The sequence below is a fragment of the Ptychodera flava genome, chromosome 15, assembly GCF_041260155.1.
Source record: "Ptychodera flava strain L36383 chromosome 15, AS_Pfla_20210202, whole genome shotgun sequence".
Lineage (NCBI taxonomy): Eukaryota > Metazoa > Hemichordata > Enteropneusta > Ptychoderidae > Ptychodera > Ptychodera flava.
Window position 1 is genome coordinate 31,402,883 of NC_091942.1, and position 21,602 is coordinate 31,424,484.

General features: G+C 40.2%; 1 protein-coding gene across 1 annotated transcript; it reads left to right on the forward strand.

The window, feature by feature from the left end:
• Positions 1-1,002: 1,002 nt before the first annotated feature.
• LOC139151870 (meteorin-like protein) lies at positions 1,003-19,998 on the forward strand. Its single transcript, XM_070724899.1, has 4 exons — positions 1,003-1,430; positions 4,317-4,744; positions 13,518-13,574; positions 16,710-19,998. Exons 1-4 carry the CDS (start codon positions 1,312-1,314, stop codon positions 17,039-17,041), a joined length of 936 nt encoding a protein of 311 aa, XP_070581000.1. The 5' UTR covers positions 1,003-1,311; the 3' UTR covers positions 17,042-19,998.
• The last annotated feature ends 1,604 nt before the right edge of the window (positions 19,999-21,602 follow it).

Genomic DNA, 21,602 nt, shown 5'->3' on the forward strand with positions numbered 1-21,602 from the left:
GACGGATGTGGACCTGTAAGTTAATCGACTTTTACCATTTTATATCACTTAACGAGGGTAAATCCATCGCGGACGCCGAACATGAAAGCATACACACTAATGAATATTATTAATAAAATATTATCCCGGCTACAGAATACATGCTGCCCACAGACTTGATGTTGCCATTGTCGTGAAGGGCTAAACTTAATCAGTGTATACTCGGGCTATCAGGAGTCTGAATGTGCCATATAATGTGCGTTTATTCATTGTGGCCTTACCTGCCCAATCAATTTTACCTTTTGTGCGTAATGAATAGCCGGTTTGTTTTTCTTTATCAATTTGACAATACATCAAAATCGTATTATTATACAGAGTAATTAACTGCGACTTAGATAACTCAGCTTCAATCGCGATAAATAGCGAATGCACAGAATATTTATCTGTCGTCATAATACACTTCTCGGTTCTCTCTTTTTTTCAACTCAATTGTTTTCTGGCAATTTGCCATAAACTTGTTATTTTTCTCTGCTGGCATCACTCCCAGCGCACGACATACGCCCGCAAGGTGTTTGCCTCGGTTGCCTAATATTTAAATGTGGAAATTAACCAAAGAAAGGGTTATAACAAACATCAGATGATGGAAAAGTAAACTTCGAACATCGCTCACGTTTCTGCTATTAAAAGTCTCGCTATCGATGAAAATTCCTCGCTTGGCGGTTTCTAATATATTATTTACACGTGCTAAAGCGCGGGCTCGGCACAAGGTACACCTAAGTCTATGCAATGATTGACGTCCTTTGCCATCATAAAGTGGATTATTCTATTTGTAAAACGTAGTAAAGCGTGTTATCTAACAATTTGTCCATTATCTAATGACCGGATTGCCTGATAAGTGAATTAGTAGTGAATTTAAACTAATCAGATGCAACCATGCTGGAGTGAATTCAGGTTCCATCGTTGCACTGAATATTCGGAGCTCCCTACACCCCCGTAGCTGAGTGAATCGCCCGCGATCGAAGAGGGTCGAAGTTTGTGTGATAACATACTACACAACCTCACAGTTGTAGTACATTCTACTGGCACGTACTATCCGATCTCTCAGTGTGTTGGAACATTCTATACGTTTACAAGTACTAGTTCGGCAGGCTGAGATTGCCTTGTTCGTTTTTTCCGTATCCCGGAATCACCCTTGAGGTTATGTAGCCGTCAAGCTAGCGACGTTTCGCCTGTTTCTTCGCCGTCTTTGAAAGTTGACATCGGGGCAAATGCTGGAAAGTTGTAGTAGTGAGATCTGCACCGTCACGGGCTAGGCACGTTTAACATGCGATAATGGTTTGTGGTTCCGGTGGTGGTGTTGCTGCGTGCCGACTTGTGCTCTGCTATCTTTTAACTTGTGTTATCTGGGCTCGCTGTCATTACACGAGTGACGAGTGCGATTGGATCGGGAGGTAAGAACACGTTTTATGTCGATGTCGCGCCGAGATTTCGCGGTGTATTCCCAAGCTTGCCGAAAGGACTTCAACAGACTTTTTTAAAGTCCGTTGAGATGGGTACGCACCTCTCTTGAACAGCTCGTTCACAAATGTAAATGCGACGTTATTGACCGTTTTACAGCGCTGTTTAGGAAAACCATAGCTGGCGTGGTTTATCGCCAGCAATGCCAATTCTGTTTTTCTTTCAGCTATTTTTTTTCAGCTCTGTGACGACGAATCGGCCACTGTAGCCGTCAATAGCGTGTGGAATGGACATAGGGCATTCTGCACTTAAGTTATTCCAGAGACGCTGAGATACGGGTCAGATGACGAAACACAAAACTACCTGTTTCTGGTGGAGTAAACGCGAGGCTTTTTGTCAGTCCCGCAATATCACTTCTGGCGATTTTTACCTGCTTTACAATGTTAAGTAAGCTCAACAGCTTCGTAAAAGATGCACCGTATCTCTCTGAAAATGACCTCATTTGTCGATTCCTCCAATTAAAATTTAATTTAAAGCGTTCTGACTCCAGGAGTTTCACAATTTTTTTAGAAGCAGAGAATGCTTTGCAAATAACACACAACAGATTATGAGGTGTCAAAGTTCTCGTTGACAGCTTACTGATCATTCTCAAGGTGATGTACACCTGTACACGGTAGTTTGACCGTGGGAGAAACATCAAGTGTGGGTCATTTAAATTTGCTCCCCGAGTTGTATAAACGCGGAGGTGAATAGGCAAATTAGATTGTCTCCTTGCTTTGAGAAGAATCGGGCCTTGAAAGCGAACAATCAAGGGAAAAAAACGATGTTTCCAAGGACACAAAATTGCCACACTTTTTAGGATTCTTTCCGAAAAATGCCTTTCATTGATGATTTTAAAGCATCCCTTCAATGAACCAAAAGGGTGCATAAATGCGTCCATCTCCCCATGCACGGTGTTTGTCAGGGAACTGGACCCGTTGGAGTGTGGCTGTGACAGTTGAAAAGACAGGAAGTACCGTAACGTGTTGACAACTTAGTTTGAACATGGAGGTAGCTCCTACTACCTCCATGGTTTGAACATATACTGTGAATTTGGTGGAGAGAAGGCGCTCTTCTTTTGGATGGGGGAGGGGGGAGCCTTGCAGTTCTTCGCTTCGCTATCAGTCCCTGATACCCATTCGATAGTAGATAAACTTTTCCGAGAGAATATGGCCATCGTAAGTCTGGTGAAATAGTCGCGAGACCGGATGGGGACAAGGCGTCTATTTTCGCAGGATAATGACGCCTTGTGTACATATAGGGCTACACTTATAATCGGTCATCTGGGATGACGTGTTGCTGTGGGCTGTGGACGTTCCAGACGTCACCGAAAAGTCATAAATGAGCGGAGCAGTGTTTTCCAGTATTCCATCGTGTGTAAACATCCTGGGTACCGTGTTTACCCATCATGTAAGCAGCAACACAGAAACTGTCGACAAACCGTCAACTTAGAATGTTTACCACCGGAGTTGTAAAATAAAAGTGCGTCTCTCATTTCTCGATTGTTCACAGCCCCGTAACCAACTCTTCAAAATGTACACCCCTCGAGCATGGAAGATGAGATAATCTCGATAGAGATTATGGCTTTTTATTGATTGATCAGATGAAAAAAAACAGCTTAGATTTCTAATTGAATTGGGAAACATGATCCTTGGTATCTGAAAGCGTAAACGAACTCGACACAATGTTTCGATCACTGAAGTTTGCTTCTCTTCACGTCATATTTTTTAAATATGAAGCTACTCGGAAGCCGCGTTTGTGTGAGGAAACGGGAAGTCCTAAGTTTTTTCCATCAGCTCCAGCCAGGTCGCCTCGTGTCAATTTTCAACACTTGAACAGCAGCTTCAACGTAAAGTGGCCGTATTCTCGCGTTAATCACCCAACGCCTTCCGCTGTCACTTTCCACGCCGGACGACAATCGAGCAAATTTAATAAATATCGGAATACACTCTGTGTTCTTTCTGTGACAAATCTGAGTATCAAATGGAATTGGCGGTTTGAGGAACTTCAAAGAGACATTTATTCTCTCTACATTGATTTTGAACGGGGAAAGGGTTACGGTGATAAAGTAATTCGGCTTTGGATATCTCCACAAATGAGAGAGCGCGGTGAACTTGTCGGATTACAGAATTCTGTGCACGGTAATAAACAACGACAATGGAATTAAAGGGAGCAAATACTTAGTTGTACTTTGAGTGAAAAAGTCTGCTACAAAAGAGATAACATTAGCACATTTCATACAATAGCTGATGACAATATGTACACTTTCCAGTAGGTTCCCACATGCTGGGACAATTTTTTTCCTCGGCTGGATAGGGCGGAGCCCCGCTCATTGATAGGCATGTAGATCGTATGCACGTAATGGGCAAATGGTCTGCATGTGTGAGATGGGCGAAATAATACGGAATTACGGCAAAAAGTCGCGAATGCTTTGCTCAGTGGGGGGAATTGTCTGTTTAGACGAACGGAAATTCAAAATATGTTTTGCTGAAGTGGAGAAGAATTTTGATATGAGAGTGAAATGGGACGGATAAAATTATCCATGATATTCCAAGGAAAGTTTCGATATACTTTTTGTTACGTGTACACGTCGTTTCCTTGATGAAACCATGGTAACTCAAACCCGTGATGAAACTACTCGGAACCACATGCACAACACTATACTTTAAGAGCAATGAACTGGCTTGTGTTCAATACATGCAACACTCTGGTTCTATCATGGTTTGACTTCAGATACGTTGCACACACACTTTTGAAAAACGATCGTATCAAAGGATCGTGATCGTGATGATGACGAAGATGAAATTATCATAAATATGTTCATTTTCTTTACATTTCAGTGGGTTGCCACATGATCCCCAGGTGAAAAGCGTGAAGCAACTTTACTTGCGATGTTCAAGGGGACACGTCGACTGGGACTATGCCTATGGTGCAATAAGGATAACATTCCAGGATGGTACCTCTGGACGAGACTTCCAGGGATGCATCAAGCCTGCCTCTCACTTCAGCGGTGCCAGTGTGTACGTGCAAGGGAAAAATAAGCTGGAGCTCGTGGTGCATCCCCAACAGCAAGGCAGGGATGATGGGAGCACCGGCACGGACAGCAAGCAAGGACAGATTAGCAGGACATATTGCTTTGATTCCAGGGACGGGAAAGCCACCCTCTTTGTGGAAGCCATGCCCAATGTGGATGGCAAAAGAAAGACAGTCTCCTTTGATTACTCGCTGGAGTTAAAAAATCGAAACAGCAAAAAAGATGTGTTTAAAGGTGAGTAACGCGCACTGGATTTGTGAAACCAGTTTTGGCCTGGGTTGATGCCAGTTGCCTGATTTGAGAATTCACATACCATACAGGTATTTACTATGACATTCTCTAGCGAGTTGTGTGTGAATTCTGACTTCATTTTTTTCACTGTATGACTGATTCAAGGACTTCATCCTCAGGTATAAGACTTCTACCACTCTTGGTAAAGTTTCCAAAAGTTTTTATGGCGTACATACGGGCTGTGGAAATGGAGGAGTGTGCTCAGAGACTTATTGTTTGTTTGTTTGGAGTATTTAGATGGTGGTGAGCGTTGGTTCGAGATTTCATGTTGCAAAGACTACAGTACACTGGGAGTTGGTCATGTAATCGGTGTTGAAGTGCATAGTAATGAGGGCTTCGCACACACCTTGGTGAATAGGTTTCAGGCTTTCATGGAGAGAGAGAGAGTGGCAACAATATGCAGGTAGCATTGAGTGGGTCGACCTGTCCTGCCCTGTCAGTTGGACCATATCGTATGTCACAAGGTGCAATTGCGTGCCTACAGGGGGGTGGGTTTTATTTCAATTCAAAAGTAATAAATCGATGAATGGACTATTTGTGGGGAGGGTGTCATCTAGCAGTTGGCAAACCGCTTCCATGTGTCAGGTGTTGAAAACTGGAACAGTTAAATTTCAGCTCTGTGGTGTTCTCTCTGGTTTGCGCAATTTAACAGTGCATTGATAGCACAGAAGCCAGCACTTTAGAATCACCAAGGTCGATTTTGTGAAGGAGCTGAAAGTAGTATTTGGTGGCTAACATTCATGGGCTCTAATGAGCGTTTACTTTGTTGATGGTCCAACTTGTACAGGGCTTTGCCTTGTCTGTCTTCAAGTGACAAGAAGTTCTGTGCGACAGCTTTTTAAGTGTGATTGGAATTTGAGTTTTGGTTTCGAAGCTTTGAAGTCATTGAATGTACTGTTGTTGTGCCATAGAAGGCTTCCACAGATGACAGGAGGGTTGGTTACTAGGGAAACATGTTTCCCAGCTGTCAAAAGTGTCTTTTTTCCAGGGTACCTGATGGTGGTGGACTTTGAACAAGACAAACCCGTGTACATTAGCATTTTAATGTTGGTACGATGTCTCAATTTGTCCCGACCTCATTGCTTTATGTACAAGTGTTCACAGAGTATAGAATTGCGCATAAAAGGTTGCTAGGCAACATGTCAGCAGAAAACTGAAGTTATGATGTATGTCAATGTGAATGTGTTGCCCCTCCCCAAAACAATCTGTGCCTGGTCTTGTTGTCCCCTCAAACATTTTATAGTAATTGATTTAGATATGATCATTAATATGTACATGGACAATACTTCAGAGCATGACAGGTTGCAGACAGTATGTGGAGACCTTGCTGATCACATGACCTGACCAATCATGTGACCTGGATAGACCCTTTCACTGAAATTGTAAAAAGCTTGGTAATTGGCTTCAAACAAACCTTTTTCTTTCTGTGAATCAAGTCACTTTTTTGTGCTAGTAGTAGAACTTTGAGAGGGGTGGGGTCATCCCCCACCAAATACATGCTTTGATGTTGTTGTCTTGGCCAAAATAAAAAACAGTGATCTTTAGATTTCGGCAGCTATCACACAGTGGCACCAACTCAGTGTTAATGGTATTGGCAGGGTTATTTGCCACCTTTGCCAGTCTTGAACTTGGAAATGGCTGACTGACAGCTTATTTCTGAAGCTTAACCACTCTTCAGTTGAACTGTATTCTGTGTTGCTGTTCCTGCTTTTACGTGTTTGAGGTAATTCCTCAATGAAACACAAGATACCATCAGAACTCGTCTTGGAAATCTGATTGTTTTTCAAAAAACTTCTTTTGAAAGGCATGTGAATGCAGAGACCTAGGACAAGAGGTTACTGGCTTTCTCAGCCACAGAACTACGCTGAATGGAGAATCTTGGTGAAACCCTGGCCTATGTACGGCAGGCTTTATAAAGTACAGTACACATTGTTTGGAGAATTCTTGAGCTCCATTGAATCCCACTGAGCCACTTGGTCTCCAAAGCGCGGGAATGTATTTTCTTCTTTCTCACGTGAATTGTGTGTGTGTGTATTCCTGGTAAATTGTTGCATGGGGGTTTACCAGAGGTCAGGCAAGGAACTTTGATGTTTTGAACAGCGTACATCTGGTTGGTGAGAAAATCGGTGGAAATAGCATGGGGGTTATTGAAATTGATCGCTTGCCCCTGAGAGGTGACCCAGCATATGTGCTTGGGCCGCATATAACATATTCGGGGTGGTGCATGCTTGGAAATTACTTGCCCAGCTGAGCTTGTCAGTTGTGTGAGAACGTTCCCAAAGCGTTTAATGTGCTTTTAGGAGGCCATTTCAATGCCCTCTGATGCAGTGTCACTTGGTCAGGTGGAATCTGTTGAAAGTGCCGTGATGTTATGGCCTTACGAAACAAAAGATGGCTTGAACAAAACAACAGAGAATCATTTTGTCTGGATTTTATAGTAATCTCTAGAAGTACTTGGGGGATGCTTTCGTTCTTAGAAGCAGCAATAATTTGTAAGAAGAAAACAACAAAACATTATGTTTGCAGTCAAGAAGATTTTCTGTTGTGTCAAGTATGAAAAGCATGGCCTGAGGCAACCCTAAGATCTGTGTGTGTTGGATAGCGTATGGCAAGGCACAAAAGTGACAGTACATTGACCGACACTGCAACCGCGTAGCAAATTGTAAAGGACAATTTTTACCAAATGTGTAAACATGAGTTCTCAACAGTGGACAAGCCTTTAACAAGAAAAACAACGAGAGTCTTGAGAATGATCTGTGGCGGAGGTGCATTTTGTGTGAGTGGGTTCTTTGTTGGCTGAAAGAGATTGACTGCTAGCCAGAGGGTTTTGACACACAGGAAGGTTTTGGTCCGTTCCAGATATGGTTCTAATTATGGCAGACAGACAAGCAGACAGACAGCAACATTTGTTGAACTTTGGAGGGGAGGGGAGGGACGGGGTAAGGTGGGATAGGGGTCAGGAACATCTAACGAGGGATTTGGATTGAAATAGTATCACAGGTGTTCAATACAAAATCATTGATGATGTTGACGATAAAAAGCAAATCCAGGAATCAGGCTGGGCCAATAACCAGCAACTTTACATCTGACCAAACAAAAATAAGTCTGCATCTTCATGCCATGGTGGTAGAGGCATACAAATGTAGACACACCAAGTAAGTATCAAATAATCATCTCAAATGGACAAAGAATAGTCAGCTATTTTTGGGGGTAACAAGCAAAATCAGAGGAAACCCTGATTAATGGCAAGGGGTCAGTGACAGAGAACATAAACCATTCACAATGGTAGGGTTGAATTTCAGTCAGTCTGGTGAGTTTATATGTGTAAGGATTGATTTATCTATTAGTTATCTTTTGGTCCAGGTTCTCGGTGGTGGGTATTTTATAAAATTATCAGGGCATGCACGAGTTGACAGAGATCGGTCCATGGCTAGGTATGTTAATTTCAGCACACACAACATTCAAGTTTGTGTAAACAGCACAATAGAGTTTATTTCTGTAGTATGAGTGTCAGTCAACAAGGGTAGAGAACTTCTAGTTCAGATGGATGGTTTCCCTGGCAACTTGCTTGGTGAACCTGGGCTCCATGGCGAGGTGGGGAAAACAAGTTGTGTTTACAAGGTTGTCACAGCAGTGTGGCCACAATTGAAAGGTCCTTGTATCGTGTTTGTACTTTGTCAATCCAACCATATTTCTGTCATCATAGACCCATTATTTCTATTTTTCGTGCATTGTTAGTTGTTTACACGGCACACAGTCCAGATATACAAGTCAAATAAAACAATTGGGCAGGCAGAGACAGCCCCATTGTTTACACTTGTTGCAGAATTCTGCTGTGTCCAACCTGATGCCCTGGGTGATTTAGGTTTGTTTTAGTAGGTTAGGAACAGCGAGGCTCACGAGAAGAAACACATTAAGACATTTCAGAACGATATAGATAGCATTGACTGGAGAACCTTAAGAGAGCGGAAATAGGTCACATTTTATCTCCACAGCTACTGTTTATTCACCTTGAGGATGACATTTTTTCAAGTAGAGTAAAATCGATGTTAAAGGTAGTAATTCAGCAGTTAGAGTGTTTCAGTGTAATTTGCCTTCCGTTGCCAGGACATCTCTCTTCTTTGTCAGCCAGCCAGAACAAGTACTGAGTATTAAATGTGGATTTGTGGATGTTCAAGTGTGTTGCATGTGCAAATGTATGCTTATGTGTGTGAATATGTATAGATTAATGTGTGTTGGCAAATGACAATGTGTGTGTGTGTGTGTGTGTGTGTGTGTGTGTGTGTGTGTGTGTTAAAAGATCAGACATACACAACCAGATATACATACACTGAGGCAAAAAGCTGATTTGCGGACTCTAAAATAAAGCTGATCTAGAGAATTCTAAAATCCATAGCAATCTTGGAAAATTAGAAAGTAAAACATGAGTGAAATAGGTGACTGTGTCCCACCAATGAACCAACACCATGTTGCAAAGTTTTCCCATGTCGTTGAGAAACTAAGATCAAATGTTATCTGTTGTTTTTGTGTTGATCACCCTGTGAAGAATTAGTCACTCATTGTGCTGATCATCAAAATAAAGAGCTTGCTGGAAACACAATACCATGTAGGGCAGTTGACCGAGGGAAACATGGTTAAACTGAGAACAGACTTACGTCAGAACATCAGTCATACAATGACAAATCTTGTTCTAGGATGACTCACGTCGGAGACGTGATATCGTTGGTCTGGTCATCAATAAAAGTTTCATATTTTATCATCAACATTACTCGCACAGACCACCAGTATTGAAAGTCATATCATTTTGAAATATTAGCCATAAAAATGGGGCAATAATTTGTAATGTGCGCTACTAAATATCTATCTGGACTGTGTATATCAATCTTGGGAAAATCAAAAAAAAACATCAGTCCTGGAGGGATAGTGAATATGTGTTGCATGTAAAGCCTGATAAGTCCAAAAATAGTCCAGGAGATCTGACATGGTGGCGTCTGTCTAAAATCTAGCCAATTTGGGCTCGGCAAACTCCAAAACACCAGTTTGCAGAGCCTGATTCAACTGGCTAGAGTCTAGACTCTGGTTGCATTAAATGATAAAGCATGGTAAACTTGAACATTTATATGTTTGTCAGAATACTCATGGTTCAAGGCTCAATCACTGATAGAATACGGCTATGGACTTTGAGTTTTCTGACTGCAATGTTGTGATTGAAGATTTGATTAAATACAGGGGTTGCTCGCTGAACATAGGGTACCTGGAGAGACCATATGTATCGGTTGGACAAGAGTCGTCGTACTTTTGTATTACAAATGCCATGTTTTGGATTAATACAGGTGACATGGTAATGTTTTATAGTACGAGAAGAATTAATGTGGCACAAAAATGAGATTAAAGTGTACCTTGCCAGTGTTGGAATGTTGACCAGAGTTTTATCAACGAATGACCATTCAAATCCCACTTGATATCGGACTGATAGACCAAACCACTCTGAGATATTGGACTGACAGACCAAACCACTCTGACAGGGGCACATCTCCCAGCATGCTTTGCTGGGGGTCCACAGCACCAGGGCTGTCCACTTGAAGATATTTTTTCCCGCCAAATAGAAGCAAAGTGCAATTTGCTGATTTCAAGGGTACTTGACGGGACGTGTTGTTTTTTGTGTCAAGGTTTCATAACATCAACAGTTTGAAAAGTTGAGAAGTGCGGTGCTGAACGTTGGTAGACTTTGGTAATATTGACAACATTCTATTAGTCTTGGTCTGTCTCGGAAGATCTGACCTGAATGCACAAGGGTGCAGAAAAACCACTCTCTTACCTTCTAAGTCCCCTTGGCATTGCGCCAGTATTGTTCAAACTTTTGTAAAAGTGAGCGTGCATGACCACATAAATGAGCCAGATCGGCAAACTTCTCAGTTGGGTAAAATTGAAATTGTAGATTTTGGCAAATATTTGCTTCGTCCACTGACAAATAAAGAGGGGTCAGTGACACTGCTGTGGCCGGTGACAGGTAACCTCTGGAACGGATGAAACATGATGAAAATCCCCCATAAGGCTGGCAACGGTAATCTGATGGCTTTCTAAGATTATGGGCAATGTTTTAGAGCACACAGCACTGCTTTCAAACCTTGCGACAGCCTGTATTTGCTTATGGTTTAGCACAGCAGTGACGATGCAAAAAACCAGTTAAAATTCTATAGTGACCATGGTATTAGAGCTCAGAATAACCCCGTCATGAATCTGTCTCTTGCCGCAAAAGACAGGGAGCTTAACTAGGTTTGATCACTGTGTAACTATTGGACCTGTATCTCAATCATATCTTTGTGACAGTTATCTCCAGCTGAAGATAAGTCTGTCCAGACTTTAATCCGGTACAAAAAAAATATTTTATTAACCAGTGATAAATCTATTTGTGCACTGATTTTTGTTCTAAAGATAGGGCAACAATCAGAAGGGGACTTGCAAAGTTTTGCCGATTATTGTGTATGGTCAGTATTTTTCAGTGATTTTTCAGTGAATAAGGGTTGGGAAGATTGGTGGATGCATCAGGAAAGGTTTATTTCATCTTCAGCTGTAAATTTGTCATCGACTTGGTAATCTGTTTTCTGTCCCCTATGTGTTGATAGTGACATCTAATTTTCCATGAATGTTTTCGGATTCACTCTTGCATGTCTAGTGGATATGCTAGCCTGGTCATGCTTAACTCGGATGCCTCAACACCTTGTCTTTTGACAGAGCCATTCATGCATACAAGATATGCCCTCAAAACCCAAGTGGCACAGAAATGACGAAAAAATTCTTTCCTTACTTTATGAGAGCCGTTACCCCTAAAGTGATTGTGAAGTGTTCAGAGATTACTAGGTGGTATAGAACAAGATGCCTGCCGACTTGGTCAGTTCCTGCGCTGGTGAAAAATCATTCTACTGAAATACAGGGTACCCATTTGTGGGCTGAGAATGTTAACACTCTCATTTGCTTTAACAAGACACGGGGTCAATGAATTGTCATACATCCAAGAGAAGAAAAGCCGCGATGTGGCATTGGCAAACTCAGGTGTGTCTCCATTGTGACTGGAGGCAATCTAGCCCATTGATTCAGAGTCCCCATACAACTATGCATAACAAATGAGCTGTCCTTTCATCAATGGTCTCCTACCTGTATATTTATGGCTTTAAATGCTCCCCCCTCCCTCCGAGGCAAACCAACTTCTGCAGTCAAGTGTTCCAGTATTGTTTGTGACTTGTGCGCCGCAAACACAACTGCTGATAAATGAGCCCTGTACTGGATTTTTTTTGCCTGAGGATTGTTTGAATAGGAAATAGGCTGGCAGAGTAGCTCGAATCATTTCTGCAAATGAAGTACGCCAGTAGTTGCATGCAGAGTCTAATATGGACAGCCATTGGTCTTGTCTGCAATTGGATGAACATAATTTTGACGGGGGATTTTAGAGAACTAAAGGAACAGAGAGTAGATTATTTTCAAATTATTACCGTTATTACAATTCAACTGACAGAGAACAGGTATTGTTGGCAAATCAAATATAGGAGCAGCTTATGGAATGTCGGCATGGGGTGTGTTACGTGAGGTGCGAGATTTTTCCATTGTTTGGCATGTTACTGTTATGTTGTCCGCTATTTTTGTTTGGCAACAGTTTCAAAAATCTATGCCAGCTTTGGATTTGGCCTTGCAACACGGCGGGGACGATAAAAGTAAACTTGACATGTAACATCTGCATCTTGTCTCACTGTAAAAGCAGTGTCTGAGTGCAAGGGTATCATCGTCTACCATGTGTGTAGTGTAGGTGCCTTCGTGCAAGTTCAGGACTTTAGACTTTTACATCTGATCCTACTCAGTCACAAAAGTTGACCACCCAATAAAAGTCTTCTCCGAGCCCCATCACCTCCATTAGCAGGACTTCTGCAGGATTGAAACAGATAATTTACTTTAACCCGATTCCCAATGTATTAATGATCTCCGAAATCCATGTAATTTAGTCCCAATTACAAAGAGCACTATCTGATAGCTTGTGTTTCCACCGGATTAGCACTTGTAAAACTGTATATGCATTTCACAGAACACACAAAGTGCCCGTGCCTTCAGGCTTTGTAGCAAAACTATACACACATGAATATTCATTGGTTTTTTTGGCGTGCACATCCACAGCATAATTGCAACACTCCACAAAAACTCAGTCCAAGAGATTTATCCCGTAATTCAACTTATCTTTGAGTTCAGCATCAAAACTTTGTTATCAGAGTATTACATCCAAAAAGGATAAACTTTCAATGTACTCACATATCATAGCGATAAAACTGTACCAAGAGCTTTTAAGTAGTTCTGGTATGTCTATTGTCTATGCTAAAAATATTCTGCAATAGGTACTCTGGTTTGAAGTCATTCTCCTCATCAACATTTTTGCATCCCATGGCCTCACTCCTCCCTCCAAGGGACAAGTTCTGATTGTTGCTGAACAAGGGTAGGATTGGGTTAAGGTTGAAAGGATATTCTAAGAATGAAGGGCATTGATCTAAATCCTGGGGGAGGGGGAGGTAGATAATCGGATGACACCGGTGTTATTGGAAGAGTAATTTGTGGAATGCCATATTTTCTAATGAGACTGGACAGTTTGCGTCTAAAAAAATGTCATTTATGTAATTATCAAATGTTGTGGGATGGTTACTGATTTTTCTCAACTATTTTTTATTCTTTCATTTAGATTGCAGGCCGTGTAATGAGACGGAACTCATGACAGCTTTCTGTGCAAGTGATTTTGGTAAGTAGTAACAAAGAAAATACTCATTCCTTGAGTCTTTGTGAGGGACTTTTAACTTCAGGATGTAACAATGACCTCTTTAAAGGGAGGCAGTACCTACTTCCCAGCTAATTCACATCTGGAAGAAGAAAAGGATTTTGGACCTGAAGGAGATCGGGTCTGTTTGTTTAGATTTTATTCAAACAAAAGCATGAGAGAGTTTTTCAGGGCTTTGGTGGTTCTGATATGATGAAGTTTGTTTCAGTGGCTGAGTTTTGCATAGTAAAGCTGTGTTCACCACGAGGGAGTTTTGAGGGGTGGGCCAACCCTCTATTTTTGGAGCATGCTAATCATATGATAATAACAATACAAAAGAATGCATTTTCACAACAAAAGAATATGCATATTACACATTGTTATGCAAATTAACCAACCCTGTTTCCCTAGCTGTGGAGAACACTGTTACAGTCTACTTTTGGCAAATAATCATTTATCATGCTGTATTGTGAATGTTGAATTGTTTGGTGAAATTATTTTGATATTGTGTTGTACTTTACATGTACAAAGTTGAGTGAGTGTCTTGGACTGGAGTCAATATGATAAGATTGTGCAAACAGTGATAAAAGAGTCTTTGGGTCTGCAGGAAAAATCCGGGCCTGTTTACCAATGATGTTTTATAGCATTTCTGCTTGTTTATTCAAGTTCAGAAGAGCGTCTATAAAAGTGTTTATTGCCTCAGGGTAAATATGAGAATGGAAATTAAACAGTAGTGGTATTAGAATGTCTTGAGTGTTTCCTGCAGCCAAACAGGCCAAGTCTTCAATCACCCTGTGAAATTGTTAGGTGTTTAGGGCGTCAAAAAAACTGAAAATATATTAGCTCGATTCTGGACCAACCAGGAATTTCTGGTGTATGGCGACAGAGAGTGCTTTTTGAAAAAGCTTGTGTCAAAACAGAGAGTACTTTGTACCACCTTCACCATTCACAGAAGAGGGGGAAAATATGCAGTGCATCTTGGGAATTTTGATGGTTCCTCTGAAGCTGTCAGTTTTCTTTCCTGTTGAAGTTCTTCATGTTGGAGACACTGACTGTCCATTGGTGCAAAAGTTGATTGTGGTTCTGGAGTTTTCATTTCACTTTTTTACTGTTTTCAGAGAACTCATTTCACTTTTGTACCGTTTTCAGAGAACAAACTCGCTTTCTGATTATATGCTCTAGTATGAGGAAATGTAGTTTCGTGGTATAAAGATGTTATGCAGGAAACGCTTGTATGAAACCAGTCATGGAAGCTTTTCTTTTTGAGGAACTTTTGCCATTTTTATCAGCGAGACTGTAAGACAATTTTCCTTCACAATGAGTGTATTTAGGCCAATATCTGTGTTTGACCATCCATTTCCAACTGTGTGTGTAAAGAGGATCTAGAGATTACAGTATAGGGCTCAACACAATTATAGCAAACAATTCTAGTTGTCCTTTCCTCAGTTTCTCCCATGTTCTTTCTTTCTTTCCAATTTTTAAGCTCATCAACAACAAATTGAGAGAATTAGAGCGATCAGCAAAGCGCTTTGTGACAACTTGTTTGATCATCAACAGGCATTTTCGTAGTCTTTCATGACTGTCTGGTTGACAGTTATTATCAGAACGTGGCACAAGTTTGTCACACATACTAATCGATGGTCATTTACGAATCGAAAATTCTTCACAATTGTTTCTTGGATACGTCAGTTGACAGTGTCAGTCTGCTCTGAAGCTCGACGCACGCCAAACACAATGCGCGTCGAGAGAGAGACAGTCGTGTTGGCTCAGAAATCAATACAAGTGAGGTATTGTGCATCCAGGACTACTGAATGGGACTGTATTGAATGGCTTGGGAGGGTTATTGTGTGAAGGATAAAACACGTTCCTTGAAAAGAAAAGGCGCTTCCAATAGTAGGATGAGACGCTTGTAGGACCTTGCACTAGGCTCGGGAGAAAATCAATTTTGTATTAGGGGCACGAGGCAAGCTTCCAATGCTGTCCGTACAAAACAATGAACATGTCTAAACAGGTGCAAGTGACTCGGTATTGTCAAATGTGACCGGCAATTTTTACTAGAATTTAGACAACCCTCATGGGTATAATGGGACAATGTACTGGCAGTTCATGAATATTTGATACCAGAAGAGAGAAAAGCCCAATGGCTTCCATTATTATGGCAAGGCTTGTTATGGTTACCTCCAATATCAATATGGCCAAAGGTGGCGACTTAATTTCAATGTAGAGTAAATTGACTCAAACTTCATCTCAGAAGATTGGCCCTGGATGGGTGGGCTGTTTTTTAAGTTTGGGTAAATTTGAATGTTTCAAACATTTCACTGTGCTGCTCTTTAGGTGATGTTTTCTGGTCAGTTGTATAGATAACTTGACATGATTTACAAATACAATATATTTCTAATGAGAAGAGTAGTTTTTTCAAGGAGTGTGTTTCAGTTCACTGAAGCCTCACTGTCAGATAAATATACAGTCTTCTCTCACAAGGGGTAATAATTTTGTTGGTTTTGTATACTAGAACTGGAAAGGTAAACTTGCGGCTTGATAGAGATATTTAGGGTTTCTGTCAAAATAAGATGTAAAAAACTGTCGTCTGATCGAATGTTTGGATGCAAAACTTGGTTCTTAAGAGCAATTTCAGTTTGAGCCAGCTATAGAGAGATACATGTGCCAGGCACTCTGTGTGTGTGGGTTTACTTTATCGCCGATAAACCTTGAAGTTTAGTGGATGATGTTGTAAATTGGAGCCCACTTTCCAAACACCACCTTCTCTCTCGTCATACATCCTGTCTGGAAATGCAACTTACTGTAAATACTGCGGCCGACTGTTTAGAGAACCCGAAATTTATGTCAGGGGAAAGAGGTCCTGAAGGTTTTTATGTCCAGCAGAAGTTGTGTGTATTGTTATAAAGAGAGGTGACAGATTATTTCTAAAAGTAACTCCACATTATAAACTATAGCGACATTTATAAACTTTTGCAGGGCTTTGACCTGAAAGTGTTGATACTTTGACAAGTAAATATATAATACACATCATACAAAAGGAAATGGGATCATATGAATTATATGACTTCCTGCTGTCTTTATCTATAATTAACCAAGTCCTTTCATTCCTTTTTTTTTCAGTTATAAAAAGTAAAATAGCTGAAGTCAGTGATGATCGGGAGAATGAAGAGACGCACATCAAACTCTCGATAGGACACATTTACAATCAGGCTGAGAACATTTTTACAGAAGTAAAACCCGGCCGCTACACCGGCACGGTAGTCATGCCTCTGAAGTGTGGAGTCAGGCACGGAGAAGGACACTTCCTGATGACGGGCAGTGTAAGACTCGGGAAGTACAGACTCTTGTGTGCACCCAGGTTTTCAGAGTTTAGGAAGCTGGCGAGAGCAATGACTGAGAGAGGACTCAATGAGTGCGACATGAGTGAAGTTATTCACAGTACTGAGAATTGAAGGAGTAAAAACAAACCTGCGATTCCATGTCAACCATTCTGATGTAAAGTATTCTCACTGCCGATAGCATATAATGTTAAAGTTTTGTCACAATGTGTGATAGCTATGTCATATCCAAGATCATGGTGTGCGCACCGACCATGGAGTAAACAGTACTAACATATCACCGAGATCAAAGACACTGCATTCAGACTGCACAGAATCCATCAAGTGGAACCAATGGAGATATCCTTCAGATCACCTTCACTTTTTTGACGAAGTTGTTTCAACATGAAGTTTTTTTTAGTGTTCTGCACTTACTTGCATTTGTCAAGACAAGGAATCTGGACATTGGATCTAAAACCATCAAGACAGAATTGTCTGCCGCTGTGTTCAGTTTTGTCATCTCTCACACAAGATGGAGAGAATTAAAAATCGTCCCACTCCCAAGAGGTTTTTTTTTTTGGCCATTCAGAATTTTGTTGAAAGTGTGCGTAGCTTTTGTTAGAAACAGTCCAAACTCTGTCCCTGGAATCCACTTCATTTAGTAAATCATCTGTTCAATGCTTATCAGAAGTCTGAAGATACACGTTACTTTTTTGGAACTTCAAGGGTGCATGTTCTAGTTGTCTTGAATCTGTGAAATCTGTTGAGGTGTTACAGGCAGAAAACAAACTGTCAGTGAAATTCAGTTCGATCAGAAGGTAATTTAATTCAGCCATCACCACCCAGCAAATGTGTTGCTATCGAGTATTGTTTTTCTGTCTCTATAGTGATTTGATGTTTACCTTCTGAGTTGTTTTAACTCTTGCACTGTGAAAATATAACTGTGAGCTGAGAACATTTAATGACAAGACAAAATGCCACATATCCTGATGATAATCCCCATCTAATTCATAGATCTACAACTCCACAACATGTTCCCTGGTTGCTTCCCCTGCTGGTAAAAGGACCCCTAGCCGGGAAAAATAATTGAGCACACTTTTGTTTGAAACAAAGTCCAATTAAATAAGGGTTAATTAAGAATACTTTTTGGGATAATCACCCAGGGCTTGTTTGTTTCACTTGTAGAGTCCCACTGGGAGCATTGAAGGCGTCATAACCACTTACAACTTTGTACACAAGTTTCTGGAATCTTATCTCATCAGTTGAACATGGAGTTCAGTGGGCTTGTTCAACCATTTTGCAAGCTTTGACTCCAGTAAATTTATTGCAATAACTTTCTCATCACATCCTGTGTTTATTTTGGGAACCCGTCCCCTAACAGGGCAGTACACTTGACAATGATTTGAAACCTAGGGCAATCTAGAATTCAATTTTGCAAGAATAAGAGAAAGATATTGTGTTCTTTTTTAACATTATTTTTTTGCTAAACTGAGAAAACTTTTTTGAGTTCATTGTAAAGGGTGAACACTGACACTGGACGTCAAATCTGCAAATCATGTATATAGTTATGATGAAGGGAGTGCCAAATTGTCATGGTTACAGCCATGACGATGGACACATCAAGTGCAATAGGCCACAAGCAAAAATCTAACTCAACTTGTATAATAAAAAGAAAACAATTGTATATTTTTTTGTAAATTGTATTCCTGTTCTCACTGTGTTTAAGGCTTCCATGTTGTATCCTTGGGGAGTCTTTTAGTTCATTTTAATTTTCTGTGATAAACGCTACCGTTACTGCCAATTCTGTTTCATGAGTTTCTTTTTTAACTTGGATGATGTAAGAATTAGAACCTTTTTTGTGTTGTTGTAGAAACCATTGTGATATAACTGACCTGTAATGTTATTTTTTATTATTTATATCATTAACCAGATTACAGGTTTTATCGTCGGAAAATGTCAGTAGTGAATAACGAAAATGAGGACTGGCTTGTTCACATTTCACGTTTTTTCTACGTATATTTCAAATGCACAGATGATGGTTTCGAAAGCGAGATTTTTTATTTTGGTACAGTTCAATGTTTTCTGGTAATCTTTTTGTAACCCTTTGTTCTGATTTCATAAAACAGTACACATGGCTCTGACTGTAAACTCCAGAATCATGCACTGTTTCTGGAAAAGGTATATCATCAGATAAACTCCAGTATTAGCTTACAGTATAAGGAATGAAGAACTTGAGCAGCTGTGAAAAAGTACTGCAGGATTTAAAACCCAACAAAGATTAAATATTTTTGTTAAACTTGAGCCATCAGAATTATTTTTCAGAGCACATTTGCAGAATTGTTTGATAATTTTTCTTTGTCAGTGACTTTATTTGTTTTTAAAACTTTTCAAAGATGGCAAACCTAGACTTTCTGAGTTAGCGAAGCAAAAATAATTAATGTGATGGGAACCTGTAGGAGTTTCATGCAGCTATAGAGCTTAAGGGATTTTTACCCCATGATCACCGCAAATTAACACACGAGTTGTTCTCAGTTACAGGGCAATACATCTTGTGATTTATGAATATCACTTTATAAGTTGAAAGCATTACCATCTGTTGGTTGTGTAATATTTCTATCTTGATGATTCCAGCGAGATGCCATGCCTGTTGCGCAGTCAGCTGGAAAAAAAGATCCGATTGTTTTGAAGTGAAATGAGAAATTTTAAAAACTCTTGCAGAGTTAGATCATATTCCTTTGTGTTGCTGGGAGTAACCCTTTTTGTCACCATGGCTTGTCCCTACCCCATTGTTATCAGTAAGGATGTCACTCTATACAGGGATGGAAAGTCTCAAGGGCTATCTGGGAACAACACCTTCATGTAGGCTACTTTTTTTCTGTGCAACCTTGTGGAAGTATTTGAGATGGTTACTTCCTGAGACAAAACATATCTAGCATCCTAAAGAATTGGATATGCCCTATCTTACGATACTTCACTGTTCTTGTGTTAAAAGTTTTCTATACCTAACAGTAATGACAGCACCAATATTTTTGTGAAATACTATTATGTACATATTGGCCAAATTAAAACAAATTCTAATGATTTCAAATGTATATACCATTTTATTTTCATAATTTGTGTGAGTGTTTTGTATAGAATGTGTGCTTTCCCACGTTTTGGTGGAAAAAATGTAATATCAGTATTAGTGAGCTGAAATCATGCTGCAGAGATATGCAGACTTCAATAAGTATTGTGACACTTTACACCAATTTTGATTTAGAATAGAAAAGTCAATATTTGTCACAAATGACTGAAACACACCATGTCATTGCCCACTATGTAGAGAATGATTTGATCAAATCTTGTGTAACTTCAAATGAAAAGACAAAATGTGCTACCAACAAGTACTTCAAGTTGCATAATGATAGTGTTTTTGGAGCGTCCTTATACATCCAGTTTCTTCACAATGAGAAGTATTCTCCGAGTGATCTTGCGGCCAGTTTGTCCGGCACACAGTTGGCTTACACATATCTACTAAGAACTTTACAGAGAATGCTAATGTGTGTATTTTTGAAAACAAATTTCTCTCAAGTAAGTTTGGAATGCCAGAAATGGCATAGCAGCGGTTTAGCAATGTAGTGTGTTTGGGTACAAATTAACCATGGATATCAGCAAATAGTATATCCAAATACGAACAGCCTCATCACTTTGTATCCAGGTCAAAGTTGAAAAAAAGGTTTCAGACCTTTGGATGCGTACCCACAAATATTGATGCATTGAGCCAATTTTGAAGGCTTGCAGAGCCTGACCTGTGCTGTGTGCACTGCTTGCCAACAGGAAAAAAAAAATTCATATATGGCTTCTCACCAAAAACGTGTGAACTGCTTGGTACACAGTATGAGCTTTGAAAACCCAGTCCATTTTGCAATTGCACATTGACACACTAAATAATATGTGGGGATCTGTTCTTATGACAGTGTTTTAAAGGGCACTTCCTTTATTTACTCACACTGATAACTTTTGTGAAACAAATTTATCTAGAACCAAAGTGCTATTTTAGACCCCAATACTTTATATTTAAGTTTTAGGAATTCAAAACACTAGTGCTAGCAGTTCTAGGCTACACACGCACTGACTGGGGATGACAGGCAATCATGAATTGTTGGAAAGAACGTTACAAGGTGCTGAGCAGACAGGATAATTTGTCTAACCCATGTTCCTTTCTCTGTCACGGTGTAAGCAAACGCAATGCTCCATACGCAAGTTCCGTACATCCCATTTTGCAAACAGCTTCAAAGTGAACCAGAACTGAGCATTCATATATAGTTGTCATTCCGTGAGTCACCTCTGATAGCTCTCCAGAGCAACAAAACAGAGCTGAACTTCAGCCTGTCCATATTTATGAAAAAACAAACTTTGCAAGTATTCTAGTAGATACACTAGGTGTGTCCAGTGTTTCTGTGTTGACACATTTGTGGGCAGCAGTCATAAATCTCTAAGGCAGAACAAAAATTGAGTTAATACTCACGCTGTCCAATGGGGGACCACTTTTAATATTAAACCTAAAGTGGTGTTACGTGACTGATCTTTATGTCAAAAATTGATAATTTGTGGAAATCTTTGGAAGTGCAATTCACAAAGTGTAATATTTGGTGGTGCTTGCAGTTGAGAGTTTGATACTTAATGGCCCTTTAATTAAATTTAGCCTCCTGAAGCA

Excerpts from the sequence above, each read along its gene's own strand:
- LOC139151870 (XM_070724899.1), top strand. The coding sequence starts at position 1,312 with ATGGTTTGTGGTTCCGGTGGTGGTGTTGCTGCGTGCCGACTTGTGCTC. Across the intron at positions 1,431-4,316 it reads GAGTGCGATTGGATCGGGAG|TGGGTTGCCACATGATCCCC; the intron begins GTAAGAACACGT and ends TTTACATTTCAG. Across the intron at positions 4,745-13,517 it reads CAAAAAAGATGTGTTTAAAG|ATTGCAGGCCGTGTAATGAG; the intron begins GTGAGTAACGCG and ends TCTTTCATTTAG.